The sequence below is a fragment of the Trachypithecus francoisi genome, unplaced genomic scaffold (genome assembly GCF_009764315.1).
Source record: "Trachypithecus francoisi isolate TF-2019V2 unplaced genomic scaffold, Tfra_2.0 Lachesis_group5, whole genome shotgun sequence".
NCBI classification, from domain to species: Eukaryota; Metazoa; Chordata; class Mammalia; order Primates; family Cercopithecidae; genus Trachypithecus; species Trachypithecus francoisi.
The window spans coordinates 66603898-66630005 of record NW_022681470.1 but is presented as its reverse complement, the minus strand read 5'-3'; the positions used below and the strand labels follow the sequence as shown (position 1 = coordinate 66630005).

Sequence of the window (26108 nt, the reverse complement as noted above, 5' to 3'; positions counted from 1 at the left end):
TCCAGTTTTCAAACCCTTACTTTCCTTGTCTGAAAAGTATGTGTCTCTTATAGAATTGTATCAGGATAAAAGGAGATAATGCATAATGCTTAATACAGTGCCTGGGGAAGAGTAAACACATAATCAATAGTAGCTATCTTCTTTACAATATTTTAGAAAATATAGACCTGTGGCAGTTGTCACTTGATGAATTCACCTATACTCATAAGCTGGCAATGCTAACATTAATTTATCAATTATTCACTCACTGAACAAACATTTATTGAGCATAAATACTGTTGATACAAGGCAATAATAAGAAAGATGACATGGTCCTTGCTCTCAATTAGTTGGCAATCTTTCTTTGCCCTAATCTCCCTGGATCCCAGACCTATGTCTCTAGCATGTTACAAAATGCCTTCATGTTGAGATAGGTGGATACTTACATTCAGTATGTTCCAACCAATTTCTTTCTATTTCATCCAAGTGTACACATCCTCTTTGTTCTCTATCCCAAGCAATGACATAGTTGTCCACTTAATTGCTCAATCTCAGGGTCTCTTTTAATGCTTTTGTCTTGTACACTTTTAGCAGTCAACCCCAGACCCAGTCACTTCTCTCTTTGAAACATCTTTTGTAATCTAGTCCTTTTAGGCACACATGATTCTGCCACCACCTTCTCTTGTATTCTCAACCCATGCCTAAATTATTGTGAAAGTCTTATAATTGGCCTCCTGTCCTCTAGGCTGGCACCCTCCAATCCATCCTCCACCGTGCTTGAGAGGGATAGCTCCAACATGTTAATCAAACAGTGTGACTCCTCACTTAAAATCCTTTGATGACTTTTTTTTTGCCCACAGAATAAAGCCAACATTCCTTATCATGCCATCTAAGATCCTTTGTAATCAGGTCTTATTTCACGATTTTAGTTTCATCACTTGTCTCTTAATACTACGCACTCTAAATTCAAGGATTTCAAATACTCACTCTTCCCTAAAAGCTCTCGCACTTACATGGTTCTACATTAAAGTTTATGCTACTCTTGGCCTGAATTCCCTTTCTGCACTGCCCTTCTTGCCCCCACAAAGTTTGACTCATCCATCAAGGTCCATCTTCTTTGAAAGTGGTCCAATAACTCATACTCATAAAAACACACACATAGGCAAAATGAATCTTTATCTCCTCCAAAGTCTGCCTTCTGCTAGTGTGACTTACATCTGATTTTGTTGGATTTTCTTATGGGCACCTCTATATCCAACGTAGGCTCCTGAGGGTACAGATTTTTGTCTGCCTCATCCTTGTGGTCCTGATCCTGTGTTCATGTGCCTAATACACTTTTGGTGCACCATAAGGGTTTCACAAGGGCCTGTTGTAAGAGTCTTGCTGTAAACATTTGATGATTTGTAGTGTCGCCTTCATCATAATGGTTGGGGTGCTGAACCTCCATTTGCTTTGGTATAAATTGAAGCTAATTTCCAAATCTTACGCTGCTTCCTTAATTATTAATTCTTCCTCGTGTTGGCCCTCAATTGATTTTTGTTCCTTTGAGCTAATTACTCTCCAGCCTATGTGCACAAACTAGTTCTGCCACCAGTGGGTTTGCGCATCAATTTGCTGCCAAAAAGAAAAAATCAGCTAGGACAGCTGTCCAACTAAACTTAGCTAATTGACTGAACTGACCTATCAATTCAATCAAAGGGAGCAGTGCCTTTGGGTGCAGAAATCCAGTCCTAGTCCTTCTTGAAGGAAATTTATGAAGAAAATGTTATGATCCCATAGTGACATCTAATCAACCCTAAGACTCACTCACTTTTTCAACACAGCAATCTCATTCTCCAGACTGCTGTCACGGAAAGCAGGTGACTTCTTGATGCACTTCAGGGCAAAGAGCTTCCCAGTCAGTCTTTGCTTCACCAGGAACACTTCTGAGAAAGCTCCTCTAAGGAGAAGATACCAAAAGATAAAACTTAGTAGGGGGCAGACATCTTACACTTCCAGATGTGAGACCTGAGAAAGGATGCAACAGAGTCTATGTAGTCCTCTGACCACAAAGGCATATCCTGAATTTAAATCTGGAAGAAACATCAGGAAAATACAAAATTTAAAAAAGGGCAGAGGGGAACCTGTATTCTTCCAAAATGCCAATGTCATAAAAAGCTAGGGAGAGATAACACCGAAGTGCAATACCAGACCCTAGACTGGAGCCTGTACTGGAGGGAAAATGCTATAAGACACATAATAGGGTCAATCGATAAAACCGGAATATGGATGACAGACTAGGTACACTTAATGTGTCAATATTCAATTGACGGAAGTTGAGAACTGTACTGTGGTCACGTAAGGGAATACTCCATCCCTAGAAATATACACGAATGTCCTTGATGGGTAAAGGGTGATGGTGTCCACAACTAACTCTTCAGAGATTAGGAAAGAATCATCTTTCTACATCTATCTCTACAAATCTACAGAGAACATTGCAATGAGAAGGCAGATGGGGGAAATTGTGAACAAGAGGTGAATCTGGGCAGTGGGCATTTGGAAATTCTTTCTACCATTCTTATTCTTTTTTTTTTTTTTTTTTTTGAGACGGAGTCTTGCTCTTTCGCCCGGGCTGGAGTGCAGTAGCCGGATCTCAGCTCACTGCAAGCTCCGCCTCCCGGGTTTTACGCCATTCTCCTGCCTCAGCCTCCGGAGTAGCTGGGACTACAGGCGCCCGCCACCTCGCCCGGCTAGTTTTTTGTATTTTTAGTAGAGACGGGGTTTCACCGTGTTAGCCAGGATGGTCTCGATCTCCTGACCTCGTGATCCGCCCGTCTCGGCCTCCCAAAGTGCTGGGATTACAGGCTTGAGCCACCGCGCCCGGCCCTACCATTCTTATTCTTATTTTATTTTATTATTTTTTTAGAGACAGGGCTTCACTATGTTGCTGATCTGTTTAGACTTTGTGTCCCCACTCAACTCTCATCTTGAATTGTAATCCCTATACTCCTCATAATCCCCACGTGTCAAGGGAGAGACCAGGTAGAGGTGATTGGCTCATGGGGGCAGTTTCCCTTATGATGTTCTCATGATAGTGAGTGAGTTCTCATGGGATCTGATGGTTTTATAAGGGGTTCTTCCCCCTTTGCTTGGCACTTCTCCTTCCTGCTGCCTTGTGAAGAAGGAGCCTTACTTCCCCTTCACCTTCTGCCATGATTTTCAGTTTCCTGAGGCCACCTCAGCCATGCTGAACTGTGAGTCAATTAAGTCTCTTTCCTTTATAAATTACCCAGTCTCGAGCTCTTCTTTGTAGCAGTATAAAAATAGACTAATACAGTTGCCCAAACTGGTCTTGAACTCCTGGGTTCAGGCAATTCTCCTGCTTTGGCATTCCAAAGTGTTGAGATTACAGGTATGAGCCACCACGCCTGGTGTTATTCTTATTTTTTAAATGTTTTTCTAAGTTTGAAATTATTTCCACCTAAAAAGTTAAACAATTAAACTTAGAGGCAAAGTGAAAGAGTAGCTGAGGGAAAGGCTGATCATTACTCTTCACTGTCATTTGGGCGCTGCTGAGTTATGCTGATGGCAGTTGTATCTGACATGCTAATGTGCTTTCTAATTTAAAGATCATATTGGAAGAAAAAGATCCCACCACAGATTCAGGGACTAGGCGTGTATTATTTCCTAGTTCTATAGTTTGGGAATGACCCCTAGAGACAGAGACTCCACTGCAGCTGTGGAGAGATTTCTCCACTTGGCAAGTCCACTAAAAAGAAGCCACTACAGAGTCAATTCATGTCACTTTCAATGTGACTCAGTGTGGCACACTGGAGTGGCAGCTGGAGGTAGCACAGGGGACACAGTGGAAATACAATGAGAACAAAAAGACTTCTCTCTCAATTTTAGATGGTGATGATCACCCTTATCAGAGGCCAGGGTGCTGATCATCCTCTCATTCATTCAGTAGGATCTTCAAAGACAAAAGAGAGAACCTAGCAGTCTCTGAGGCAGGCTCTGAAGACAGAGAAGGTGGAACCAATGGGAATACAGGGTAGGATTCCAAATTACAGGCCTCTTGGTTTGAAGGGGTCCTCTGAAGACCAGACCATCAGACCAGCAGTTAAGCTAGGTGCGGATGCTGAAGCCTGATTGTTCATGTTAGAATCTCAGCTTTTGGGGTAAAAAGTCACTTAACTCCCATATTCCCAGTTTCTTCATCTGAAAAGTTGGAGTATCAATAGTATCTGATTCACAAGGTTGTTTAGAAAATTAAATGACTTGATAGATGCAAATTGCTTAAAAGTGTTTCTGACATCTATTAAGACTATATGTGTTAGATACTATTATTATCATCACTACTATTTGAATACCATTATGAAGCACACCCAGTAGTACAAGAGGAGAGAGAATCTAAGTAAGGAAACAGCTGAGCCATCCTTGACCCTGCCATCTGGATATGCTAGAATGAAAGCCCAATGGGAGTCAAGCTTCTACAAGGACTTTAAAAATCTGCATTAGAAATTACTTGGTGTTTCCTGTGTCTGAGTTTCCTGTTTTCCCAGCTGCACTTGGAACTGAGTTAATCAAAGCCTCCTGAGCTTGCTCTGTTAATCCATTCACTTACTCATCCCTTCAACCAAGATTTATTGAGCACCTACTGAGTCTTAGATACTGGAAATTAAAAGGTGAGTGTTTCCATTCTTAAGGAGCCTATAGAATAGTGAGGAACAGGGACAAGTAAGCAATTAGCATTTGATTTGAAAAATGCTGTCAGGTATTCAATGAATGCTTATTGAACTGATGGAACCTCTCTGTGTCAGGCACTGAGATTAGTATTGGTCTAGCTTGGGATTCAGTGTGAAAAACAGATACATACACAACACATAAGAATGACATATTAAGAGGCCACAGAAAATGGACACTTAAGACAGGGCCCCTGCTATGGTTGGGCAGGTTGTGCAGTGCAACAACTCCAGCAGGTGCCATTCACCTTGAAGTTATCATACATGTTCATATGATAATTATTATATTTCCTGCCCCAGCAGACAGCAGGCTAGATAAAAGAGCAACTTTTTCATAATTTGTACACTTGTCCACTCTGAACCGCACCCCACTATGGTAAGTCTGGGGGATCTGCAGCCTGGGGACACTGGTCTTCATCCCGAGCACCACTGAGGTGTCTTCTCTTTCGCTCAGCTCTAACTTCTGCAACAGCTGTGACATGCCTCCTGTCTTGTCCTCCTGCTCCCTTCAAATCACTGCTGAGCTAGATACATTAGAACACCAGCAGCACTTAAAATATAGATTCCTGGCTGCTGCATCCTATCTCCCAAAATTCCAGTTTAGTGGGTCTGAGACCAGGGATTTATTTTTCAAAAGTCACCCAGGCTAAAAGGAATTGTTATTCATTTTCTTGCGTGTGACAATGATATTGTAGATATATGTGAAAATGCCTTTATTTTAGGAGATGCAAACAGAAGATTCAGAGGTGACATGTCATCATGTTAGCAACTTATTTACAAATAGTTCAGTGTTCAGTACATGTATGTGTATGTGTGTATGTGTGTGTGTGATATAAAATACATACTGTATAGTGAACTGTTAACAATGTTGAATTTAGATGGTGGGTATACTGATGTTCATTTTACCATTGTTTCACCTTTTCCATATGTTTAAACATTTTCACAGTTAAAAGTTGGAGGCGTAAACTCTCCAGATGACTCCGATGTTCTCCCAGATTTAGGTGCTGCTATGGTAAACTTCACTGAGCTCTAAAAGGGAAGGTGTGTCCATCTTTGGAGTCCTACAGCACAAGTCTAGCAGATGGTAAATTCTTGTCAACCTGGGCTCCCTTCTCTCCTCTCCTCTGGATTTTTGGAACACTTAGCAAATCATTTCTGACTTACTCGTGAGCCTTGTCTCTTTCTCCTGCCAAAACCCCCTCTCTCGTCACTCCCGTCTTGGTAAAGGCCTTTGATGGAAGGCCCATGCTCTCATGACCAGCATCCCGCTGGGATCCTCCTGCACTTTCACAGCCTGACAACCTGCCTGTGCCAGGAGGGCTCAGAAGTCACTTCTCTGTCTACAGCGCGAGTGTGGGCAGCCGTCATTGCCTGAGGTCATTGCCTCCTAGTCAGGGCAAAGTGAAGTGGCATTGGCTACAGAGAAAGCTTACCCGGATGGACAGCCCGCTGGCTGCTCCTCACTGCCCAGGCCCAATTAGCCTAGACTAATTAGCTGACCAGCTGGGGTTCTGAGGGGGTTGGGGGCCAGTGGCCCGGAGCTGCTGCCAGCCTGCGTCAGAGTCTGCAGCCTCCCAGGGGAGAGGCAGGACTAAGTGGAGAGTCAGCTCCAGACAAACTGTCTGTGGTCTGCCAGTCGTGTAATCATCTTCAAGGGGCAGGCTCAGACACCCTGCAGGCTGGCAGAGGTATGGACTACAGCACAGCTGAAACACTTAGATATGGAGGAGGGAGGATGGTGGCGCAGGGGGCTGATTCAGGTGTGTGTGACCCATGAGCTCCCTGGACCTCAAAAGCCCCTTCTGTTCCAGTGAGAGCAGAAGATGAGGTTGTTCACTGCTGGAGAAATGAAGATGCTGGGGGAGGAGGCTGGGAAAGTTCTAGGGTCACTGGCCCTCCAGAAGTGCTCTCCAACTCCCCTCTCCTGTGACAGAGGCAAGAACCCACAAGCTGTCACAGATCTGGAAGGAGGATAGGTCACTGCAGGTGGGTCGGAAGGAGGTAAGCCCTGGGGGAAAGGGACTGGTATTCCCTGAGGGCTCCAATTTTGTTTTGTTTTGTTTTGAGACAGAGTCTGGCTCTGTCATCAGGCTAGAGAGGGTGGCGCAATCTCGGTTCACTGCAACCTCCGCCTCCCTGGGTTCGCCTCCCGCCAAGCAATTCTCCTGCCTCAGCCTCCCGAGTAGCTGGGACTATATCCAATGTATTAAATCATCTTTGGTATTACCCAAAGTACCTGCCACCCACTCCACCCACCATCCTCCAGGCCACAAAACTCTCCCTAAGTCCCTTAAAGAAATCGAAATGAAGTCACAGCAGCCTCAGTCCAGTTCATCAGTTGCAGCCAGCAGAGAACAACTCTTCCAACCTCCCACTGCAGGCAGCCCAGCCCACCTGGCCTCATAGCCCCAGGACTTACGATCCCAGCACTTCCATAAAAATGAAGGTTTTCCGGATGTTGGTGGTCTGTTTCTTCCAGGAACTGCAGTCATCTTCTTCCTTTCGACCCATCGCCTCCAGAGTTGAAGCTTCTGAGGATGCTTTATTGGAACAGGGGGAGAAGGAGGAGAAAAAAGGTCTGGTCAGTTGCTTTGTCAAACAAGATTAAAAACAGGCTGCAATACTCACATCTTTCTGTAATTATCAAAAGGAAGGATTAGGAGCAAACCTGGATAACTGGCAAAAATAAAACTATCTCCACACTTGCTTATAAAAAGTACAAGGACAAATTCATGGAATGCTTACTACATGGGTACTATGCTTGCTGCATGCTCACGTCAGGGCAGTAGTGAGTACGTGTGTAGATAACCTGGGATTATCCACCTTGAGGGGATCTGAGCTGAGCTGAGGCATGTCCTATGTTTTCCAAATGATAGTCATAATGTTTACTCAGACTACAGAGTCAGCCAGGCTTCCTCTCTAATGTCACAACTCTGCCACCTCCCTCAATTTTTCTCACTAGTACCTCTCTCCCACCTGTTGTGGGTTAAATGAATGAGTATTGTGCTGTTTTTGTAACTCCTACAACATTTAGCACAGTGCTGGGCAAATAGTTATTCATGAAAATCTAAATTGAATCATTTCCTAAATTTATATCAGAGTTCTGGAGTTACCATACGTATTCAACAGTCAACTAATATTTATTTAGCACCTACTATATGCAAGGTGCCGATGTGTACTGATAACAACACAGATGCTGGCCCTGCCTTCATGAGGGTGCCAGTCTGAAGGAGATGGGCAATGGGCAAGTAAAGTCACACATGTACAATTACAAAGTGTGGGGAAAATCATGAAAGACAAAAACCTGGGTTTGTTGTAGAGATAAGTAGGGAGAGTCTTCTTTAGATAAAGGCCAGGGAAGGCCTCTTGAGCAGGCCATATTTAAGCTGAGACACAAAGTTTGGGAAGGAGCCAACCAAGCAAAGAGCATGTGAAAGAACTTCTCTGCAAAAGAAATATAACAGGAAATCTCGAAGGGAGGAAAGAGCATGGTGTGCTCCAGAGCCTGAAGGGATGGCGTGGCTGGTGCAGAGTGAGTGCCATATGGTCGGGGGTGGAGAATGGGCAGGGAGAGGCAGGCAGGGGCAGACCATAAAGGGCCTTGTAGACTCTGTTAAAGACCTTGGATTTTCTTCTAAGTGAGATGGAAAGATATGAAGTATTTTTAGCAGGGGAGTTAATTACACCATTGATGTTTTAAAGAGTTCACTCTGGCTGATCTGTGAAGGGAGTGGAGGGGTCAAGAGTTGCTGCATGGAAAATGGGTAGGGGACAGAAGTCTAGGAGAGAGATGATGGTGGCTCAGGCCAGATAGGAGTGAAGGAGAGAATGATGAACCTGGGATGTATTCTGGAAGTCCAGTTATCTACAGTATTAGGCGATGTGTCATATGGTGGGGCAGACGGAGTCTAGGAGGACTCCCTTGTTTCTGGCAGGAGCATCTGGGGTTGGTTGGGGGTGCCCTGACTGAGCTCATGAATACTAGAGAGAAACACATTTTGGGGATGGGGTTAAATGGTTGGAGGGAATTTCTGTTCCTCTGGATATTCCACTCTGCCTACCTCCTCCAACAGCTGATGGCAGGGTACTGGGTGTCCAGGAGTGATGAGTGAGACACCATTTCTGCCAACACCCACTCCCTCACACTCTTTGAACCTGATGGAGAAATAGGAAAATATGTCTAATGGCTACCCCTCTTGGGCAATGACCTTCCTTCCCCACTTGAGAAAAACTACCTGTAGACTCTATGTAGTCTCCTATTAATAATAGCCTTTGAACAAAAAGAAAGTTTGCTTGTCTACAATTCAGCATTAAGTGAAGAGCATAGTTTTGGAGGCCAACCTGAGTTCGAATCCTACCTTTGCTAGTTACCAGGTAAATGGTCTTGCCTAAGGCAAGTTACTAACCTCTTTGAATCTATTTCCTCATCTGTAAAGTGGGGTCAAAAACCTTTATGATATGGTAAAGGTTAAATGAAATGGTACATATAGAGACATGATACACATGATAAATAGTTGTTTCTTTTTTATTTTTATTTTTTTCTGTTCTGCTACAATGATAAACAGTTGTAATGGAGATAATATTCTGGAGACAGTTATTGATGTATTTCATTCCTGGTAATCCACATCTGGAGGACTCATGGTAAAGTAGGTTTCATGGAATAGAGGGAAACCTCTTCCGCCATTGAAACACAATATGAGACTTAGAGTCCTGGGATAAGAAGAATATGACATAAGCGAGGCTCTTGGCAGAGAGGAAGAGGAGGTGGAAAGATGGATACTTTTGGTTCAAGTGGATCCTGGAAAGGGGATGGGGAGACAGATGGTATAGGTTTCCAAAGCACATATCTTTGTTTTTGGTCTGTTGGAGTAGAGCATCTGTTCAGGAATGGGGAGACTGGTGACATGGATGGGGTGGCTTACCAGGACCCTGCTGGTGGGAGGCTTTAAGCCTAGGAGGAGGTCTTCTTGCAACTGTATCTAACAGGGCGGTGAGGAATCATGGGGAGGCCTCAAGGGAGGAGGTGAGTTGAGACAGTGCCTCATGATGAGCAGAGACTCCAAAACCTCCCCGGGGCCAGCTCATGCCAGTTCATGAGAGCCAGCTGTGCACATCTCTGGTGTTAATGTTGGCAGCTAGAGAGTGACCACAGTAGGAGTACTGGAGTATTTTTTTGAGACAGAGTCTTGCTCTATTGCCCAGGCTGGAGTACAGTGGTGTGATCATTCCTCACTGTAGCCTCCACCCCCTGGGCTGAAGTGATCTCATCTCAGCCACCCTAGTAGTTGGGACCTCAGCCACCTTGGTAGTTGGCATGCATCACCACGCCTGACTAATTTTAATTTGTTTTCCAAAGACAGGGTCTTACTCTGTTGCCCAGGCTGACCTCGAACTCCTGGGCTCAAGTGACCCTCCCATCTTGGCCTCCTAAAGTGCTGGGATTACCGGTGTGAGCCACCAATCCCGGCCTAATAGGAATATTTACACCATGGACAGTGGCAACAGCTATAATCAGGGCTTCTCCCTGACTCCACTGGCCCCCTGCCCCAAAACCTGTCATTAAACATTTACCAGCTCATCATGGCTCATGGCCCTATGAGGGGATGTAGAGCAGGTCAGGGCCAGCCAGCAGGGGTTGGTGAGAAGAGATGGTGATGACCAGGACTTTTCAGGTAAGCAAACAGCTGGGATCAGGGCCTTTAGTAGAGTATGTCAGTATGATCCCCATGAACCGGTGGGACCAGTCATACTTCAGAAGTCATTAGTCAGCTTCTGATGGGATCCAGAGGACTGTGGAATCCAGGGTCCCTGATAAGTCTGAGAAGTCTGAGGCCCCCTTCATACTCAGTATACGGTATATACTGTCATATATACCGTATGTAAGGTATATACGACAACAAGGTCAAGTAAATACCTTACAACATAAAATGCCACCTTGAAGTTGAGCAGGAAGAGGAAAGGCCAGCTCAAGGCTGTGTTTTCCTGAAAGGCATAATGTCAGCTAAAGGAGACTCTTGAAACCCAAAGGGAGATTTATATGCTACAATGGACAAATTGAAATTTAAAGTTCCCCATTTCCTTTTTTGCTGCCTGATGGGGTGGGAGTTCATGAGAGAGATTTATAAGAAATAAGGAAGCTGCGTTTTCTGGCGTACATTTTAATAGTGTGTCAACTTGCAACCTGGCTATATAATAATTGGTGGCTATTTATTATTAAAAAATGCATGTGAGAAACTCCTTCATGATTTACCTAGTTGTATATATATCTGGTAGCTTGTGTTTGGATCTTCTGGCCCATTAGATGATCTGTTCCTCTTGGCAGGGTGGCAGCCCAAAGGGACCACAGCAGTTCAGGATGCAGGCACTGGCCAGAGGAGGTCTCACTGGCAGTGGTGGGCTGACACTTGACTTTGAGGGCACAGTACACAAGGTGGAGACAAATGGACCCTGACTGGTGGAGATCTCTTTGAGGAAGATAGAATGTAAGAGTTGGGGAATACCTTTAGCCAGATGCCTTTCTGTAGATCCTGAACCCCAAATCTAGCAGCTTCCACTTATCAGGGTGCTTGGCATCTAGAATGCATGAACTCTCACTCACTTTACCAGGCTGCAAAAAGAAAAATGGGGTACTTTAAATTTGAGATTGTGCATTATTGCATGTTAATCTTATCAGGTTTAAAGAATCTCATTTAGCTGACCCAGTCTCCAGGGGGCATCACAAATACTTCTTGCTGTGTAGATACACTGCTGCTGGGAAGTCTTGAAAGTAGGGGATGAGGGCAAAGGTTTGAACATTTAACAAAGCAAAATCAACTGCCTGTGTACCTCCCCCACCCTCCCTCTCTCCTCTCTCCACAGAACAACAGGGCTGTGGATGCTGCTTTTCCAGCCAATCAAGAGCTGCTTTCCAGCTCTGGGACCAAGAGCCAGGCGTCCATCACTCCCCCTTCCGGAGCTCCCATGGAATGACGGCCTGTTCTCCAGGAGGCTGTACCACCTCATTAGCAGATCTGTACTCACTGTTCCTTCTTTCTCTTCTCTCTTAAATAGCTTTAAAAACATAGTATTCTTAGCCGAAGCTAGGCTATAAGAAAACATCTTTCCCGCCCACTCCTCCTCCCATACACTGAATCCTAACCATTTAGTTCCGTCTTCAGTGCAATGTGGAAAACTCAAAGGCCCAGATCTGAAACCCCCATAGCTTTGGCTTTTCCTTCCCACCCCTCTGTAACCAGAGCGATTGCCTCAGGACCCCCATGCCCTGTGTGGTGGAGGTCTGAACAGCGGGCTTTGAAAGGGGTGCCCACGTTCCTTCCATGGCTGCATCCTGCTTCTTTCTGCTAAAGTCCTCCCCCTCCTCGCTTGACTTCTGTAATCTAGGCCTTTTCAGAGGAAAAGAAAACAAATTCTAAGGAGCTTGAAGCTCCAATATTGCTCTCATTTGTTTCCAAAGTACTCCCCGCCTCTCACTCTATTTCTGGCAACAATTTCCATTGGGTTTCAAAGCTCAGGAGCAGCCACCACAGATTTCTCTGAGATTTAGGGCTGATTTCATGTCGATAGCTCAGGAGACTTGGAGGATGTTGGCTTCGTGGCTGGTTCAGGCACCTTGCACCTCAGCACAGCAAGATTCTCAAGAATATTCTGCGAAAATGGCTCCTAGCAAAGGAAATGACCTTATTCATGGAACTATCTTTGAGTTGTGGAAGTAATACTCCTTCACTCAACATGCATTTATTAAGTACTTCCTGTATACCCTTTGGGCTGTAAATAGACATTTCTGTGATAGGAGTCTGGCCTTAAAACTGCTTACAATCAGGTTATGAAGACCAAATGCAGATATATAAATAAGGAGCTAAGAATGCAGGCCAGTCTGCTTAAAGGACTGGGACCACGTGTTACTCATCTTTGAAATCCTAGAACCTACTACTGTTCCTGGCACTCTCTGAAGGTCCAGCCCATGGTTGCTAAATGAGTGAATGAGAAAGAAAAGCTTGGGGGTGGGTTGATTGGGGAGCGCACTGTGGAGGAGTTAGACTTAAGATGAGTATGGAAGGTGGGTGGATGTATTCTTTATATTGCTTTAGAGAGGAGCCTATAGCAAGAAGACCTGAGCCCCGGGAAGGGACTGCAGCAGGGCCTCCCTCTCTGTAGTCCTCACTGTGAAGTTCTGCCCATGGCACAGCAGCAGGAGAGGGTGGAATGGCCATAGAAGGCCAAATCTGCTTGGCTTCTTTGTTGTCATCATCATTTCAGGGATAGTAGTGCCTGGGATGGGACCTGTGTCCAGTTCTTGGTCAGAAGAACTTCCCTGGGACACTAGACAAGGCTCTTTCTGACCATTCTACCTAGAGTCTGTCTACCCACACCCAGAGTTACTCTGTCTTAGGTGAGCCAGTCCTTTCTTCTGTAATACATATGACAATCTCAAAGCACCCTGTTTATTTGTCTGAGGTTGATCTTCTCTATAGAAAGTAATCCCACACAGACAAAGACTTTGGCTGTTTCGCTGACTCCCTTGGGGCTGCCGCAGTACCTGCCTCCTGGTTAGTGCTCAACTGTATTTTTTGGATGATTTTCCTGGCCTCTTGGGGGAAAATTCTGCAGCTGTGGAGGAGGCTACAGAGGGGAAAGTTCTTCCCAAAGGGCAGGCAGTGCAGCCTTGGGGTGGATGCTGCCTCTGAGTGCCGCCCTTTCCATGCTCCTAGTGGCAGGCTGTGTGATGCCTGTTTATGAGATGCTGGTGAGAGATGCTTGGGCCATGAGCCCAGCAGGCAGGTGCTCCTTCCATGGAGCTTCTCTGTCCTTCCTCCTTTTCCAGCTTCATTTAGTAAAGGGAGCATCACTAGCCCCAGACAGAACTCTCAGGCAGATGAGGTTTGTTTGCAGTGGCCTCCTCACTGTGGTCATATGCCCTAAAACTGCCAGGTCACCTCATGACCCCACACTGGCCAGATTCTTTCTCTGGACTCTCACTTCTGCCCCACTCTCCACATGGCCTCACTACGCAAAGTTTCCTATTTGAGTTGCAGCCATTTAGGGACCTGCCCTGAGGTGCCTATTAAACAAATCAGCTGGGCTAATAGCTTAAAAGTGTTACACTCCTAATTAGGTGATCCAGAGTCTTAGAAGCATCACGTTAGAATTCAAAGGCTTTCCATCCAATCCAATCCAATTCACCCTACTCCACTCCACTCCAATCCAATCCACTCCAATCCATTACAATATGTACAGTGTAGGAACAATCATAGTGTTCCTAAACTGGGCATGGACTAACCAGAGTTGATGGGGACAGGGAAGGAGAGCATCTTTGAGTAGCACCTCTGCAGTCTTAAGCCCACAGATAATGGTTCTCAATTCTACCCATAGAAAGAGCCACCCTCCTTTTGCTGGTGCTGTCACTAGGGGCTTCTGAGCAAGGAGGCTTGAATCACTCTGGGGCATAGTGAGCAGGCTCAGGCCTTCTGGATCATGCCTGGCTCTTTCACTGACCTTAGAGGAATCAGTCTACCCTAAGACTGTTTTATAGTCTCTGCTTCCAGGATTTTCCATTCTTTGGGACCATGACTCAGAAGAGCCTATGGGCCTTGGGAGGGAGGTTATCAGTTGGATCATCTTCAATAACAATGTGCTCTCTGCCTCCAGGCTGGGACACACAGAATCATGGAAATCTGTCAGTGCTTGGTTACAAAAGGGTAAAAGGCAAAAGTTGGGAAGTTTTCTTGTTGGGTCCCACAATTTTCTACACTCTGGCCCATATTGAACTTTATATAATCCACTGGGTTAAAAGAATACTAGAAAGAACCCAGGCTTTTTCCAGTCTTGGTTTGATATCCAGTAGCTGTGCAGCCCCAAGCAGATCACTATACATCCCTGAGTTTCCATCCTCCTGTTTGGTGAACAGATGAGATTGGACTAGATTAAAGTTCCCTGAAGTTTGCTTTTCATTATCTTAGTCCTGGGTGACTCCGTGAGCAGGGTGGATTTGCTACCTCCTCTAGCCCCCTTCTTGGAGATTCATAATCCACATTAGCTTATTAAAGGCTCTGAGGACCATTAAAGACACATGCTTAATGCTGTTTAATCCGGCATTTCCCAAATTTAGTAGATAGTGAAATTCTTTCCTTCTGTAACACTCATATTAGTGTGCGGGGGATCTAGGGTTTCTCAGAGCATCCTTTGGAAATGTAGACTAGGCCATCTCTAATGCTTTGTAATTCTTCATATTTTGAAGGGATAGATGAAATTTCTAGCAGCCCTCTGCCATCAGTCACGGTTTTACCCTCCTTGTGGTGTCGTAGGTGAATGGCTGGGCCTGTGTCAGAACTCATTTCTAGTTCATGGGTTGCAACCCAAGTGGCTCATCAGCTTGCCAAAGCCCAGGTTCTGGAGCCCAAAGGCTTCAGGAGGCTTCTGACTGGAGAGAAACTCCAAGACCACCCACTCCATTTCCCAGCCTTTCTGCCACTGTCATTCTGCATATCAAAGATCAACTCTGCATGCCAGTTTCTGTTCACAAAATGACCCAGGGAGAAGGTTTTTCCATTGTTGTCTGCAGTTTATTTAAGGCGCAACCCTACATTTAAGTTTAACAAAATCACTCCAACTGCAGTGACAAGCCATAATTTATGTGTTGCTTATGGTTTATTATGTGCTTCTTACAGAGGATGTGAAGACCATTCTCTAGGGCTTCATGTGGTAGCTGAGAGGTCAACACACAGGGGCCATTGTAGAGAGCAGGGTATGTTGCTTATTCTTAGTGTGCTGCTAAGCATATTGGGCCTCTTTTTCCTCATCTGCTGAGTGTGAATAATGATCCCTGCTCTATTTCTCAGCATTCCTTTAGAGGGCTAATGCTTCAATGGGCACAAAAGCAGATTGCAACCTCTAAAGTGCCATGCAGTGGGTCCACATTATAGGCACATGAATTAAACACTAAGCACTGGAGAAAGAAAGGGAAACCAATTAGGACTTAAACAGGGGTGAGCACAGGACAGGAGACAGGGATCTGCTGTTCCTTCAGCTGGTTTCAGCTCCTACGTGCCTTTCACAGTGTGAGCATCTCATCTCACTGTGATTCTAAAGTGTTTAAAGATATATGATTTTTCATACATCATAGCCCTGAATGCAAGCCAACTACTTCATCTGGTACCCAACCAAGAAAGCAGGGAACTGTTGCAACAAGAGAGGAAATAATACTTTTGTTGGGTTTTTTCATGGGCGATATCAGGTCTCCATTGGGGCACTTTTCTAAGGAGTTTTCAAGGTTAACACTGACTGTGTGTCACACACCGCCTTCAAGCCTAATCCCATGCAAGAGGTGCCTCTTTTATACAGGCCGAACGCTCATTACTGTTAACCGTCACAGCCAGGCACTCTACTGCGACTTCCAGAAGGGGAGAGGAAGGATATTTCCCCCACCAGGAATGGAGTGCAAAAGAAAGGACAGGCTGAATTCAGGACGAAGGGCTGTGTCAGGAAGCTCTGAGTTACCAGCCTTTCCTCCACAATCATGGATAGTCCGTGCAGTCCCCTGCCTGCTTCAGCTTGCTTTCTTGCTGGCAGCCGCTCCCACTCAGCCCCAACCCCCTAGCCATTGACCGTGGCGGCGCGCCTGCAGTTGTAGCGCCAGGCACGCAGCCTGTTTGCAGACTCAGCCGCTCCCCTCATTCATGCGGCAGCTCATTCACTCGCTGGCGCTGGCAGGCTGTGGCTAGGCGCCGCCACTCGCGCGCATTCGTGTGGCAATTTATTTCTGGCCTTGTGTGCGTGTGTATGGGGGAGAGGGAGCGAGGGATGTGCTCTCCTCTTAGAGGGGAATGCTTTTTCACTTCCAGGTAGACTCTCTCCCAGGCTTTATAGTATTCGCTGCCCTGGACCACGCACTTGGGTGGGGCACCGCGCTAGGCACTTTGCATGCATTATCTTGTTTAATGACTCATGGCCCCCTTTCATGGTAACCACATTTTACGGCTCAGGTACTGATAAGTAGAAATGTTCAGAAAAATCCCCCACATCAAACTGATAGCGAATGATAGAACTGAACTGAATTCCAACGCTAGTCTTCTCATCACTGTACCACATAACCTGTTGCCTCTTTCCTGGTGGCGGCTGCTGGGATGTCAGTCATCTCCACCTTCATCCTCATGATACTGTAATGCAATCCTAACGCCTGACTGATTCCCCTGGGAACACATGGCTCGGACAATCTGGAAAGGACTGAATCCTTAAAGCACTCAGATTTCTCAGCGCGGAGGCTGGGGGCAGCATATCTATTGCCCCAAGCCTCTCATGGCTCCAGCTCAAACCATTTCTCACTCTAACCTCAAGCTTCTTTCCCAAAGAGTACTTTCTGAAGAGCACTGTTAATAAGCAGCCACACACACACGCACACGCACACACCAGAGCAATCTGCAGCATCATGGAAAGGTCACTGAATTTATCAATAGATCTGGGTTCAAATGCCACCATCATCACCAGCTTTACAACCCCTTTAACCTCTGAGCCTCAGTGGTCTCATCTATATTAAGGGGAAAATAATACTTGCCACACCATCTGATGGGATCGTCCTAAAGAAGATTAATTATAAACACATTATAAACTGTAAAATGTGGTCTGCATACCAGGTATTACTAAGCACTCTGTGTTATGGCCTGTTTCAGAGGTGGGTCTCATCTTTGGTTCTGGTTAAGCTTGGGTCAGCAGGAATGACAGAGGCCTTGTTCTGTCTTCAGCTTATGATCTGGAAAAGATCGTCTTCTTACCTAAGGCGGAATCTGCTTGACTCTCTTGACCCTTCTCAGAGAGTTTCCTCATGATCAATTTATCTCACTCCAGAGCAAGAGGCTGGCCAGCCAAGCACTGCAGCCAGACCAGCGTGAGCGCTGGCAGCCACCTCCGGGAGCCTCAGGGTTAATGTTTGTACGTCAAAGTTACGTGGAGAGAAGGGGCCACGGTGTGGGTGGGGGTGATGATGTTGGTGAATCCAGACCTCCTTTCAAGATCTTCACCTGAGAGGTAAACTAGGGAAGTTTAAAAACAGAAGGGAGGTAGACGCGCCCCTGGGGAAGGTGAAGGAGCTGTCTTGTGACTGACAGCGATAGCTCGACTGTGTTCTGCATCTTAACGTGGCCAGGGATAGGGAGCCTGAAGCCTGTCCACAGACCTCTCCAGGAGGGACTGAGGCTGATTCTTCTTCCTTAGGTTTGCAGAGCCACAGGCTGTTTACAAATCGTTTTGTCATTGGTTCTCCTAATCCTCCCAATAACCCAAAGAGGTAGACAGAGAGGGCATACCTTATTTGATGGATGGGGTCAGAGAGGTTAAGAGATGAAGGTTGAACAGGAGGGAGGGGTGCAAGAGAGCTGGAGATCCTGACACCCCAGCAGATAGACGGGGTCCCTCCAGGCATAGAGCTTGGAGGCTTGTCCCTAGAATGCAGATATTGCAGGAGGGGCACATAAAGATATTTTTCTCCCTTTTCTCTGCCCAGAAGTGCAAAAGGTTTCCATGCAAGCCAGCCCAGGAATCATGGACAGATGGCTCCGCCCGGACCCCCATTCAGACTTATTTTCCAAGACACCTATAACTTACCCTTGATGCCAAAAGAGTCAGGAAAGCCTGGAACTGGGGCTGAAATAAATGCCCAAGTTGCTTACAAAGTGGCTCTTCAAATCCACTCGCTAGGTGCTGCACACTTCCCACTAAGCAAGGAGACCCCCTAAAGCCAAGAAAAGCAGGGTCGTCTTACCCACAGACTCGGCAAGAATCCTGCTTGGGCTCCCACTCCAGCTCCTACAGGTCTGTGAGGATTAGCTGCTCCAGTGCTTTAACAATAAACCCAATTAAAGGGGAGGAATGCAGGAGTTTTCTTTCCCAGGACCGTAACCATGCAGCCTTAAAGGGGAGTAAAAGTAGCTAGGGTGGCTTGCATCTCTCTTTCCTTTCCTCGGCTCTGCTCTCCCTCCCTCCCACCGAGCAGCAATGAGTCTTAGCCTGAAAAATGCTTGTGCATTTTTGCCTGGTGTGTGTGTGTGTGTGTGTGTGTGCAATTGTGTTTGCACTGATGTGTGTGATGAAAAGACAGAAAGGAAGAATGAAAAGCAAACACATCAAATTATAGGTTCCCATTATCCTGAATGGGTGATGACAGAAAAAATCAGATAAGCTTTCTACCATTGTCTGCCTCAGTATCCCTTTTAACCACTCAGGTGCTGGCATATGTTGCCTAAAAACCCCTCCCTGAAAAACAGAACATCTACACTGGCTGATATGTAGGGACTGAAGACATCTCAGTATCCACCTTGCTTGTTATCTCTTACAGAACTGGGAGAAAGGGCCTTAGACGTCCCACAAGGGGCCCCTCAGTTGGACAGTCGCACTCAATATCTTTGATATGTCTCCTTTCCTCCGGAAGCTCAGCATTCTGATCCCCAAACCGATCTCAGTCCTAACCCATGAGACCCCAGGAAATCATTCCCCTCCTCTGGAAACTCTCTGCTCCCTCTGTTTCCTGTACTCATCTCTCTATCCTGGCCCTTGACCAAGGCCTCACAGTCTCCATCTTAGCTTCTCTGGGGCAGTCCCTTTAGTGCAGATTTCATTAACCTCTGTCATCTGCTCTCGTTTTCTCGTTCTTTACTCTCTCCTTAAGGTTACCATCTACTCACGGGGTCTATTACCATCTTCATGAGAACCTCCCCAGTCAACATCCCACCTTGGTTATCATGCTCAACCTCAACATCCAGATGTCCACTGTCACCTAAGAACAAGGCTGAATGTGGCCACCCTCAAACCCACTCTGCTGTTTTCCACAGCTAGGCTAGTGGTCTACCATCTTCCAAACACTCAAGTGAGAAACTCCAGGGTTTGCTTTGTTTGTGTTGCCTGTTTCATTTGTCTTCCAAACCCATCCAGCTCTTACGCACTTTCATTTGTTCCTTGAAATTAACTTTTAAATTGTACCCTTTCTTTTGTGTCATCTTGTTTTTTGAACAAATAACACATTCATATGGGCAAGAAAAGGACCATATTAAAAGGCATACATTGAGATGTGTCACCCCCTTCTACTCCTTGTCTGTCCCTTGACCCTGATATTGACTTCTATAGATGACCACTTTTATTATGGTATTTCTTTATGTGAATGCAAGGAAATACTCACCTCTACAATCTCAGTTCAAGCCCTCACGCTCCCACCCAGGTAGAATTGTGATAGGATAGGATGAGGTGGTGCAGTAGGATATTTAAAAGTGGCTCTGGGGAAGACTTCTAGGTTGGATTCCTGGGTCTTCCAATGATAGATATGTGGCTTTGGGAAAGTAGTTTAACCTCTCTGTGCCTCAGTTTTCCCATCTGTAAAATGGCATAATTATTAAACTTATTTCACACACTAGTAGGGTGGAGCGAGACAGAATACAGCTGCCTAGAACAGTGGCTCGTACATGGTGAGCACTTAAAAAATTTAGCTGTGATCATTCTTTATCTGTCATGGGCAAGAAAAGGACCATATTAAAAGGCATACATTGAGATGTGTCACCCCCTTCTACTCCTTGTCTGTCCCTTGACCCTGCTATTGCCTTCTATAGATGACCACTTTTATTATGGTATTTCTTTATGTGAATGCAAGGAAATACTCACCTCTACAATCTCAGTTCAAGCCCTCACGCTCCCACCCAGGTAGAATTGTGATGGTCTGAGTATTCATGTCCCCATCCAAATTCATATGCTGACACCTAATCACTAGTGTGGTGGTATTAAAACATGGGGTTTGGGGGAGGTGATTACGTCATGAGGGTAGAGCCCTTGTGAATGGAATCAGTGCCCTTATAAAAGATATCCCGAAGAGCTGCATTGCCCCTTCCACTATAGGGGGACACAAAGAGAAGGTGCCTTCTATGAATCCGGAAGTGAGCCCTCATCAGGCATTGTATTTGCTGGGACTTGCAGCCTGCAGAATGGTGAGAAATATGTTTCTGCTGTTTATAAGCCACCAGTTTATGGTATTTTGTTACAGCACCCTGAATAGACTAAGACAATATACAATGTAACTTTCATTCTAGAATTACCTCAATAAAACATATTGCTTCCTCATCAAAAGCATTCATTGCTTACAGAATAAAATCCAAACACTTCAGCCCATCACTGAAAGCATTCCAGGATTGGGCACAGAGCTATTCTCCCTCCACTGCATCTCTCTTTCTACCCATGTGACACTCCAGCCTCACCATATGAAACACTTATTTCTAAGATAACACTCACACCAAAACTCCTGACCTTCATTTATCCTAATCTGTTGGTTAAGAAAATGTCCTTTCCTCATTCTCTGCCTATAGAAATGCTATAGATTCAAAAATTCCACATCTAGGAAGCCTTCTAAGATTTCCCACCCCACTGAGAACTGATCACTCTCCCTTTGGACGGTTCCCAAAACTTTTGTCTACAATTCTTCCTAGTTCTTAATCTTTTTCTGCCTTGAATTCTAGTTTGCTTTCTGTTTCCTTTTATGAACTGAGAGTTATTTAAAGGCTGTGATTCTGCCTGTATTTCTTGCCCCTCTTTTTTCTTTCTTCCATCCTCCTCCTGTGCCTGGCTCTGCAAATGTTTATTGGACCTGATAGATTTATCAACCCTCCAGGGTAGAAAGGCCTTTGATAGTCATCATAATTAAGTAAGAGATGATTTGCTAACTATTGATATATAAGTACTTAATAAATGGTAACTATTATTAGTATTGAAAGTAGGAATAATAGCATATTATTGTTATTGATACAACATCCCATTTATTGCCTAGACTCTCTGGGTAGAGCATGCCTGACTAAGCTGCTGTCCTCCTCCTGTTTGCACACTCTGGAGCTTGCACAGCCTAAGACAGCTAAGTAATGCCCATGGGCATTGACACACATGACAAAGTTTATCTCCAGAGGAAGCTGAATTCTGCTTCTCTGAAGACTTTCCCAGCACAGGCATACATATACTCATTCCTTAAATATTTATCAAGTGCTGACTGTATACTAAGTATTGGGGATCTGAAACCAGACCTAGTTCGTATGTTCATACAATTTTTACTGTCCAAGTACATTCATCAGTCAACTCTGCACCTTGTAAGTCACTCTGATGAAAGGATGAATCGGGCAAGGAATTGTCTGTTGTCATCAGACCACCAGAGTTCTCTTTCTTCCCATTCTCTCCAATTCACCTGCACCCTGCTGGGCTTGAAAAGCCACAGGGCCAGGAATGAATTCTCTGCTGTGGAAACAGAAATAGGTTCAGCAGATGTTTGGCACCAGAGGAGAAAGCATTGCCTCTTAACGATGAGGTCAGAAGCCAGCTCTCCTTGCAAGCATTGACCGGGCCATACGCCAATCATTGGAGGCCTAGGGAGGAGGCAGAGCACCCATTGCTCAAATATTAGAATGGATGACTAGAGAACTGAGGGGGCATTTGGTAATGTCTCAAAGGACGTGGAAGAGAGCTTTTGTCATTACAGAACAGGTACAAGCATGCACATACACAAAGACACGCACATGCACATGCATGGTTGCAGTTTTGCCCAGTTTATATTCTTTTAATGGCCTTATCTCTATGTTTTTCTCAACTGGCAATTTGACCAAATATTTATTAAACATCAGCTATGTGCCCAGGACAGGAGACAAGATAAGCTACAGAATAACAATTGGAGATCATTCAATAGCTAAATAAGGTACTATTAATTTACGTTGTTCCCAGAGATAGGGTCATGGAAAGATTTCTGCGGGATGGAGATATCAGGAAAGATTTTACAGAAAAAGTAGAATCTGCATATTAAGGATAAGTGGGACCAGATTTGGGAGGTGTCAGTGGTGGGTGTGGTAGAATTAAGAAAAACATGGGTTTGAATACCTACACAAAATCCATACTGGAAATGATGAGACAGCTTTGCAATGTCACAGGTGACATTGGCAAAGGGGAAAGTGGCCATATGGAATCTGATAATTACCTCCACCCCTCCCATAGGATCACGCTTACCCCTCCAAGTAAACAAAATAAGGGGTCCTCTTAAGGTTTGGTATAGGGAGGAGAAAAGGGAGATGTGCTCATGAGGACACAGCAATCCTTCCTCCGTTTAAGAGCAGATTCTTGCGTCACCTCCTTTCTGCATTGTCTTTTACATTTAATTAGATCTTCAGATTGAGCTTTCTGGACAGCCAAATGACAAGACATGGCGATGTGCCAGGGTGGAAGAGGGAAGGGAAAATGAATCAGGAGAAAGAATTTGCTACATGAGAAGTCAGATAAACAAACCAAAAAATGGCATGTGTAAAGGCCCTGGGGTGGAAAGGAGCCATACCTGCTGGGGAAAGACAGAGTAGTGCATTGTGACTGGGCAGGTAGAGTGGTGGGGAGAGTAGCCCAAATGCAGCTGGTGAGGTAGGAAAAGGAGCAGATTGTGCAAGGCCTTGAAGGCATGATAGGACAGATAATGAGGGGGAAGAGGGGCCACCAAAGAGCAAATATCACTTATTTCAAAACATATCTCCAGTTGGAGGTTGGATAACAGAGAATAGAATGTGCTCCCGATCGGGGAATGGGGGCTGGAGAGAGGGAATGGAAATTATAGGACCATAGAGATGGGCTGGCTCACAGGCGTGAATCAATGCAAGACTCGCTGCTTTAGTATTTATTTATGTTAAAAATAAGACACCAGACTGCTAGTATTTCCAGGAATAGACATTTTACACTGCTGTGTCTTGGACGACATTGTTCCTGCAGCCTGCGAAATGCTCATCTTTTATTTGAGCTGGATCTTTAAAAAGTCTCCTCTCCTGAGTATCCTTCCCTGGGTCCACAGGCAAATGATGTCTCTCTTTTTCTTTTCTCCCAAGCTCTTGCAATGGCAAGATCCAAAGCATCTCTGCAATGGCACCTGCCCTACTCTGCTTGGGTTAAAATTGGTATGATACGTGTCAGTGTTGCCCCTTAGATGATAAGCTCTCTGAGGGTAGAAACCAGGCTTCAATGACCTCTACACTTCCACAAAGTCCTGAAAATTGAAGGGCTAAATAAATTCTAAAAATGAGAGTTTTCTGGTGTGTCCCGAGTTTGACACCATTTACCATTTGACACCATGGAAGGGAGGAGGAGTACAATGGATGATAAATACATGGGCTTTATATTAGTCTGTTCTCACGCTGCTAATAAAGATGTACCAGAAACTGGGTAATTTATAAAGGAAAGAGGTTTGATGGACTGACAGTTCCATGTGGCTGGGGAAGACTTGCAATCATGGCAGAAGGCAAGTGGGGGGCAAGTCACGTCTTACATGGATGGCAGCAGGCAAACAGAAAGAACTTGGGCAGGGGAACTCCTCTTTATAAAATCCTCAGATCTCGTGAGACTTATTCACTCTCACGAGAACAGCATGGCAAAGACCCATTATTCAATTACCTCCCACTGGGTCCCTCCCACGACATGTGAGAATTATGGGAGCTGCAATTCAAAATGAGATTTGGTTAGGGGACACAACCAAACCATATCAGGCTGCCCCCAAGGACACACAGAATCCTGAAAAATGTACAAAATGGCCCATTGTTTGGTTGTGTTGCATCTTCCAATTTCTTTAGATGCTGCAGAGAGTTGGGTGTCGGGGGTGGGCCATTCATCCAGGATGTCTGGATGGGTCCTCATGGCCATTCTGCTTAAGAGGAAGTTATCAGCTCTTCCCATCTGGACTTTCTTCTTTTCTCCTGTTTCCCTTGGCCTCTCCATCCTATGTATTCTTTCCCGGATTCTTTTATCCTCCTCCTCAGCCTCTGCTAGGGTTCATCAAGCATTTGGTTATGTCTATCTGTACCTTGGGTGATGTGGGGGTAGCAAGGGATCTTGCATGTGGAATATCTGCAAGGCGTGTAGATTTTCATCTGATCATCCGACCCTCTCTTCATGTGTGTGATTTGTGTCTATGTGCTAAAAGAATCTATCACCTTTACTGCTTTACATCATATTCCCAAATGACCCCAGCCTGGGTCTATGTCATGTTCCAGTAAGAGTTGGCGGAGGGCAGGATAAATCTCATCACCCATGTCTTCTGATTTCTGGCTATGACCTAGTCACTTCCTATGTGGGAACCTGCTTCTGGTCCTCAGCAGAGACTGGAGGACCTTTCACCTCTGCATCCTTTATTATCCACATGTATTTCTGTATCCAGAGCTGGAGGCATTTGCAATGACTCTCCAAGGTCACCAGGGTGTGGCCTGGAAAGGCCAGCAGGAGGGGAGTCAAAGGAAGTGGGTAGTCATGAGTATCCCTTGCTTCGTCCAAACTTTTATCAAAGCTGCTTACAAAGTATCTGATTGAGGATTCTGTTTTAACCTTGTTTTTCTGTTTCTTCCCAACCCTCTAGGGAATACATAAATAACAAAGGGAGAAATTACAATGGTGAGAATTTCGCTAAGGAATCTAGCCCATGTTTACAGACAGCCCTGGATTCAACTTGCGACTAGGGCTTAGGGCACCTGGCATCTGTCCCATGGCACCTTTATTAGCTGGGTAATCTGAGATGAGTCTAACCTTCATGATTTATCTTCTCATCTGTCAAATTGAGCTAAAGATCTCAGTCTACCCCAGGAGTCTACTGTCAGGGTCAAATAAAATGAAAGAATGTGTATAAAAACATCAAAAGTAAGGTCACCTTTGTCTCCTACCCCTAGAATCTCGAGTCTACCTACCTCCAGGTGCTGCCCCGCCCCCCTGGGGCACGGTGATTTCCCAGCAGGATTGCTCTCTGGGAGATGGGATGGCCAGGCTCCCTCACGCCCAAGAATGAGCTGCACTGCCCTCTAGTGACAGTGTCCTGTCTAGCAACAGGCCCAGAGGTGCCTGTGTCCTCCCCAATGGCTGACTGGTGGGGAGAACGGATCATTTTCTTGGTAGCACTGTGTCTGACCAACCCCTCCTTCTGCCTTGCCTCATAATTCTCCATATTTCTTCTGTATAAGTTCCACGCGGTAACCCATTGCACAATCGGAGGATCATATTTCTGATACGGGCAGTAACTGCTGCTCCTTTTCTTTAATATTTTAAGAACCAACACATATTTGTAGGTGTCTCGTGTGGGTAAGGCGATGCGCAGGCAGTGAGCTGCCACTGCTCCCCCACCTCCCATCTCCCTCTTCTGCCTTAAAAGGGAGCTGTGCGCAGCCTTCCTCAGCAAGTCAGCCTTCTGGAGACTTCCCCGGGGCAATTACTGGGCCCCCTCCTCACTTGTGGAAAGGACTCAGTGGGATCACAGGGATTGCCTGAGAGTCTTCTCTGTCCCCCACAGTGCCCATCACAGAGCAGGCATGGCACAGGCATTCTGGAAAGTTCTACTGAGTGAATAGTTGACCTTTATGAATGCCTTCCTTGGATAGATCCTGACATTCTGTAATA

At 45.5% G+C, this 26108-nt stretch overlaps 1 protein-coding gene across 1 annotated transcript in view; it reads right to left on the bottom strand.

Moving 5' to 3' along the window:
* Nucleotides 1-18514, bottom strand: part of CAMK1G (calcium/calmodulin dependent protein kinase IG) — a 30894-nt gene extending 12380 nt beyond the window's left edge. Inside the window, exons 1-3 of the mRNA XM_033197697.1 lie at nucleotides 18454-18514; nucleotides 7123-7243; nucleotides 1790-1918 (exon numbers count right to left, since the gene is read on the bottom strand). Coding sequence (XP_033053588.1) covers nucleotides 1790-1918; nucleotides 7123-7214 — 221 coding nt within the window. The 5' untranslated portion in view covers nucleotides 7215-7243; nucleotides 18454-18514. The remainder of the gene's footprint in view (nucleotides 1-1789; nucleotides 1919-7122; nucleotides 7244-18453) is intronic.
* Between the last annotated feature and the right edge of the window lie 7594 nt (nucleotides 18515-26108).